The sequence below is a fragment of the Camellia sinensis genome, chromosome 9 (assembly GCF_055761805.1).
Source record: "Camellia sinensis isolate YWXY chromosome 9, ASM5576180v1, whole genome shotgun sequence".
In the NCBI taxonomy this organism is placed as follows: Eukaryota; Viridiplantae; Streptophyta; class Magnoliopsida; order Ericales; family Theaceae; genus Camellia; species Camellia sinensis.
This window is the reverse complement of record NC_138969.1, coordinates 4,309,064-4,315,211: the sequence shown is the minus strand read 5'-3', so window position 1 is coordinate 4,315,211 and position 6,148 is coordinate 4,309,064. Positions and strand designations below refer to the sequence as shown.

Genomic DNA, 6,148 nt, shown 5'->3' with positions numbered 1-6,148 from the left:
TCCCTACTCATCCGCTGTAGGGAGTTTGATGTATGCAATGGTGTCCACCCGACTAGATATTGCTCATGCGGTTGGAGTTGTAAGAAGATTCATTTCCAATCCAGGAAAAGAGCATTGGGAAGCAGTCAAGTGGATTCTGCGGTACCTCAAGGGTACAACAAAAATGTGTTTGTGCTTTAGAGATGCTAAACCAGTCTTGGAAGGCTATACTGATTCAGATATGGCAGGCGATCTTGATGGTAGGAAATTTACATCAGGATTTCTGTTCATTTTCGCAGGGAGAGCTGTGTCTTGGCAGTCCAAGCTGCAGAAGTGTGTTGCTTTATCCACAACCGAGGCAGAGTATATTGCCACAGCGAAAGCCGGGAAAGAAATGTTGTAGTTGAAACGATTTCTCCAAGAGTTGGGATTAAAGCAAGAAAAGTTTACGGTACATTGTGATAGCCAGAGTGCCATACACCTGAGCAAGAATTCAATGTACCATTCTCGCACAAAACACATTGATGTTCGGTATCATTGGATACGCGAAGTGATGGATAAGCAGTTATTGGAACTAATCAAGATCCACACAGATAAGAATCCAGCTGACATGCTTACAAAGGTGGTCTCGAGAGACAAACTCGACATCTGCAGAGACATTGCAGGGATGAACTTCAAGTGAGAAGTCAGTCATGCATGTGGGTATGGAAGGGGAGAATTGTTGTTCCAACCAACATGCATGCAAAACCATGCATCAAAGAAGATGGCATAGTAAGACTTCCACCTCAAAGGAAGTGAAAGTCTGAGCTGAGCATCTGCTCTCCCTTCCCTTCCCGCTGTTGCCTCTGTTGATTTTTACCATTTACCATTAAAGAGGGTTGAAATTTTTTGATGGGTTTGTGTATCTCTCTCTCCCACTCTTTGTGTATAAATAGAGACGGGAGAGAGAGGATGTTTTGTATCAGAAATTTGAGAGAGAGAGCTGTGAGTTGAGTGAGTTCTATCTCCTCATCTGTATTTGTATTTTGCTCCATTTTAGTGAAAAATTTTCATTTCTGTCCGTGGATGTAGGCATTGGGCCGAACCACGTAAATATTGTGTTCTGTGTGTGTGTGAGATAATTTATCTAGGTGTGTTTGATCCTAACAGTATGGATGGTGTATTTCACATTTTGGACACTGGACTTCTCTTTTTTATTTTTAGTTTTTTTTTTTTTTTGTTTAAATAAAAAAAAAAAATGGATGAAGAAGAGAAAGAGTGTATTTGTTGATGTCTTTGGGAAGCCTCAATTCTCTCTCTTGGGAGTTAGAAGACAAAATGGAAGCACATGTCAATCTACGGTCATGCATGATGCAAGCAGAATGCAGTATCAAACAGGGGCGGTTGAAACCATATATATTCCGACACCTCTTGGAATATACTAATTTGACTTTAAATTAAAACGAGAAACTTGATAAAATAATTTAGGATTTCACTTAAGATTATTTTAATATTGTGTTTAAATCTTAAATTTTGAGATGAATTTGTGAAAAAAAAAATAAATAAAATTTTAATTTATATTTTATTCATATTTTTATTTATTTATTTATTTATATGTAAATCACTCTCTATTTAAATTCAAAAGTAACATAAGAGTAATTGTAATTTCATTCATAACCATTACTCTCTTTAAAAAGTTGGGCTACTGGTTTGAACCTTGGCCATAATTGAACCAAATCCAGCCTTAGCAAAATTACTTGTCAATAATATATTGAGAACTTTCCATACCACCTAAAAAAAAAGGTCAGAAATTTTGACAAACAGTGTTCATAAAATTTTGTTAACATCAAAATTGGAATATACTAATTTGACTTTAAATTAAAACAAGAAACTTGTTAAAATAGTTTAGGATTTCACTTAAGAGTATTTTAATATTATGTTTAAATCTTAAATTTTGAGATGAATTTGTGAAAAAAAAATAATAATAATAATAATAATTAATTTATATCATTCATGTTTTCTTTTATTTATTTATTTATTTATTCATATGTAAATCGCTCTCTAAATTTTAAATTCAAAAGGAACATCAGAGTAATTTCATTTATAACCAATACTCTCTTTAAAAAGTTGGGCTACTAGTATGAATCTTGGCCATAATTGAACCAAATCCAGCCTTTTCAAGACTACTTGCCAATAATAAATCAAACCACACCAAAAAAAAAAAAAAGGTCTGAAATTTTGACAAACAGTGTTTATGATATTAGTAAATCCTTCCATCCAAACGGCGTGTTAGTATAAAATTTGCCTTCATTCAATTAATTTGCAATTTTCTATTGACTAATGTCATAATTACGTCCCATATTAAGATATTAATTTTTGTCTTTTTGGAGGAGCATAAATAGATCCAAAGGCTGTTTTTAAGCAGCACAAACAGAGCAGACTCAGATGATATCTTTAATTTTCAAACCCAACTACAACAACATACAGAGTACAACATTTGGATTTGGACTAGGACTAAAGCAGAGTCACCCTTCTAATCTCCTCCTCCTACTCTCTTCTTCCAAGGTATGCTCTAATCTTTCTCTCTCTCTCTAGGTTGTGAAAGATTGTCTTAGTTTCTTTTCATATGCCGATGATCTGTTTGTTCTTCATTTAAACTCCTGTTTTGAATTGGGTTTTTGTTATTTGAGCTTTGATTACTGTGTTTGATGGAATTTAATTCTCAATTTGGATTATTTGGTCTCTACCCACTTGTTGTTTCACACTCTATGTCAATATATAGTAGAAGATAAAGAGATCACGTTAAGTTTAGGCTTATACTAGAGAACCCTGTATATTGAACTGGTATTGGTTTTGATTTTTGATTTTTTGATTTGAAGTTTGAACTCTATTTTTTAATATTTTTTAGACGTACTTAATTTGTTCTTCATGTAGTCCAGAAAAAAAAATTTATGGAGCTCAGTGGAAGTTTTTTCCACAAAGAACTCACCATTTCTCAGTAGGACAGTAATCTAGGGTTTTGAAAATGCGATTCTTGCTTCCTTTATCTTCATTTTGTATTGAAAATGAGGTTTAAGATGCTAAAAAACTATAATCCCCATTTAAATAAAATAAAAAATGGAACTGTTTTTAGTAGCAGAAATTTATTAACAAAGGCGCAGCAAGTTGTTACCCAGATCAACTCTTGATGGACTCAAAAGTAAAACTAATGTTGAATAAAGTGTTATAAGTTTATCAAAGAAAAGCACTGATTTGGAGAAGACCCACAAATTGTTGAAGAATAGTTTGCTATACACACGCACAATGGTTTGGTTGGTTTTTTCCTTGATCAATCCATGGATGGGTTGTTCAAGTTTGTGCTAAGTCTTATTTTTGACACGGGTGTCAATGAACTGCGTTGGCCGGAAAGTTCTCCTGCAGTCTGTTGTTGGGCATGAGTTGTAATTTTTTTGATGAATCGAATGATATCCCGGGATGAAGTGACGAATTTCCCCATAACTAAGATAAGACACAAAAACAAATTCATTTAAATTCCTATTGGAATTTTATCGTTACTATTTGTATGAGGACATGTGCTTCAATGATGTTATTTTCGTCCACAACTTGAATTTTTTGTCGGAGGGAATTGCTACTGATTTCTCCAGTGTTAGTTTCTTCAGCGCACTACCCAAATGGCTCGTTCTTCACTGGATGAGATGTCAGAATCTGGTGCCTTTCTAAGAACTCCTTCAACATTCCGTAATTTTATTTCACGAGACCCAAATTCTACTTTCCCAGCAGAAGCCGGAAGATATCATCTGTATATATCGTATGCTTGTCCCTGGGCATGCCGATGCCTTGCATACTTGAATATCAAAGGTCTTGACAAAGCCATCAGCTTCACAGTAAGTTATACAATAAGGTCTTATAGCTAGATAGAACTTTAATTTTTACTTAATTTTTTTGGGGGGTTCTTTCTTCAAATCTCAGTGTGTGAAACCCAAATGGGAGAGGACAAAAGATACTGATGAGCACACCGGATGGGTCTTTCCTGCCTCAGAGACGGAGGAACCAGGAGCTGAGCCTGACCATTTGAATGGAGCAAAAAGTATAAGAGAACTATATGAGCTTGCTAGTTCAAATTATTCTGGAAAATATACAGTTCCTGTATGTATATATAATTCTTATAAATGATATCTTCTCTTGATAAGTTATTTTCTACGCTTGAATTTCTCAGACTGATATAATGGATTTATTGTGCTTGTTGATAGGTTCTTTGGGATAAGAAACTCAAAACAATTGTGAGTAACGAGAGTGCAGAGATAATCCGCATGTTTAATACTGAATTCAATGATATAGCAGAGAATGCAGCTTTGGACCTTTATCCTCCTCACTTGCAAGCCCAGATCAATGAGATTAACGACTGGATTTATGACGGGATAAATAATGGTGTTTATAAATGTGGATTTGCTAAGAAGCAAGGGCCCTATGAAGAGGTAAACATTTATTGTGCTTTTCTTCTTCTTCTTTTTTTTTCTTTTTTTTTTCCCCATTTTGGGGAGGGTGGGGTGTCTTTGACTACGTGTTTAAAGAATGCATTCATCCATGTTTCTGCAGGCTATGAAGAAATTGTATGAGGCTTTGGACAAATGTGAGGAGATACTAGGCAAGCAGCGGTACTTATGTGGGAACACAGTTTCTGAAGCTGATATAAGGTTGTTTGTCACCCTTATAAGATTTGATGAGGTATGGATATATATATATATATATATATATTTTCCAAGAGAAGACTTGTGAGTTATGACTGTTTTTAACATTGAGAGCTGTATCATATACTTTGTTGCTTACTATTTGAGCTTAACTAGTGTTTTACTTGTGTCGTTATTATACTTGTGCCAAATTGTCCAGGCATGTATAGACAATTCATGCCTGTAATATTATATATAGTTGTGTATATACAATTAAATGAATGTATGAAACGAAAATTTTGGGATTATTACAAGGGATATCAAACTGGGAGAGAGATTTTTATTAGTAATCTTAATGGCCATGTAGGGAGAGGAAGTGTGGCTGTTTTGGATTTGGAGATAGAAATGAAGGTAGTGTTATGCTAGTGTTTGCAATGATATATGACTTTGTAATAGTGAACACTTAAATGTAGGTATGAATATTTTACGTATCAAATATTTGTGTACATTTGTTCTTAGACGAAGTGGAATAACAAGACAAAAACTTTATAGCATACCAAGCATAGAGGATCATTTTTTTTTTTTTTTTGTTGAGTTTAAGAGATGGAACACTTATCTAATTCTTTTTCAGTTCAAATTGTCACTAAACAGATCAAATTTCACCATACTGCAGGTTTATGTGGTTCACTTCAAGTGTAACAAGAAACTGATTCGCGAGTTCCCAAACCTTTTCAATTACATTAAAGACATATATCAAATTCCCGGCATGAGTAGCTCGGTCCACATGGAACACATCAAGCGGCATTATTATGGAAGCCATCCTTCCATCAACCCCTTCGGGATCATCCCTCTTGGCTCGAACATTGATTACTCTGCTCCTCATGACAGAGAAAGGTTTTCCAATTAGAATGATGTGTCTCAAAATTCTAAGCTGAAATGTTTGTTGTTTGGTTTGTATGTTTTTTTTATCTGTCTATGTGACGTCCTGTGAGAGACTCTTCCTTTTGACTTAAAACTTATCCATAAAGGGGAGGATATATAGGTGTGTTATCAAAAAGGATATGGATCCATTTTTCTTCTACCTTTTGAAAGGGTGTGCTATGTTTTACTCTTTTTCTTTTAGGATGTTTTGTTTTCTCATATGATTGAACGTTTAATTCTCTCTCCAAATTTATTTATGATAACATTATTGGAGCAGAAGAAGTCTAATTAATGAGTGTCGTAAAGAATAACATGGCACACTCAGCTTCAAGGGATTCACAAATTAAAGCCATACTGAAACTGTTCTGCACCAGAAAGTAAAACAAAAAATTAAGATGCATTGCATTGCATTGGATTTTCATTTTATTTTGTAAAGTCCCCAACTGCAAAAGAAGCCTTCCAGTCCAGTGGGAGTAAAAATATCACGTGTTATTGAATTTTTTCCATCTAACTCAAAGCATTCTTCCCTGTTTGTTTTTTTAAAATTCTTGGAAAGTTATTTTGTGTTGCTGAAGCAAATCCAACCAAAGCCACATTTGAAT

The 6,148-nt window shown here is 34.5% G+C and overlaps 1 protein-coding gene across 3 annotated transcripts; it reads left to right on the top strand.

Annotated features, from left to right (window-relative positions):
- Nucleotides 1-2,014: 2,014 nt before the first annotated feature.
- Nucleotides 2,015-5,706, top strand: LOC114258071 (Glutathione S-transferase family protein). 3 transcript variants are annotated; one of them, XM_082886013.1, is made up of 7 exons: nt 2,064-2,246; nt 2,361-2,523; nt 3,618-3,842; nt 3,928-4,104; nt 4,209-4,433; nt 4,555-4,683; nt 5,299-5,706. In XM_082886013.1, exons 2-7 carry the CDS (start codon nt 2,404-2,406, stop codon nt 5,530-5,532), a joined length of 1,110 nt encoding a protein of 369 aa, XP_082742139.1. In that variant the 5' UTR covers nt 2,064-2,246; nt 2,361-2,403; the 3' UTR covers nt 5,533-5,706. The 3 variants fall into 3 exon arrangements, with proteins under 3 accessions (XP_082742137.1, XP_082742139.1, XP_082742136.1); XM_082886010.1 differs by having other exon boundaries at nt 2,123-2,246; nt 3,609-3,842; XM_082886011.1 differs by having other exon boundaries at nt 2,015-2,523.
- The last annotated feature ends 442 nt before the right edge of the window (nt 5,707-6,148 follow it).

Bases quoted from the DNA above. Each gene is read 5' to 3' on its own strand.
- LOC114258071 (XM_082886010.1), top strand. From the start codon at position 2,404: ATGATATCTTTAATTTTCAAACCCAACTACAACAACATACAGAGTACA. The intron at 2,524-3,608 runs GTATGCTCTAAT...CTCCAGTGTTAG, and splicing joins TCCTACTCTCTTCTTCCAAG to TTTCTTCAGCGCACTACCCA. The intron at 4,105-4,208 runs GTATGTATATAT...GCTTGTTGATAG, and splicing joins CTGGAAAATATACAGTTCCT to GTTCTTTGGGATAAGAAACT.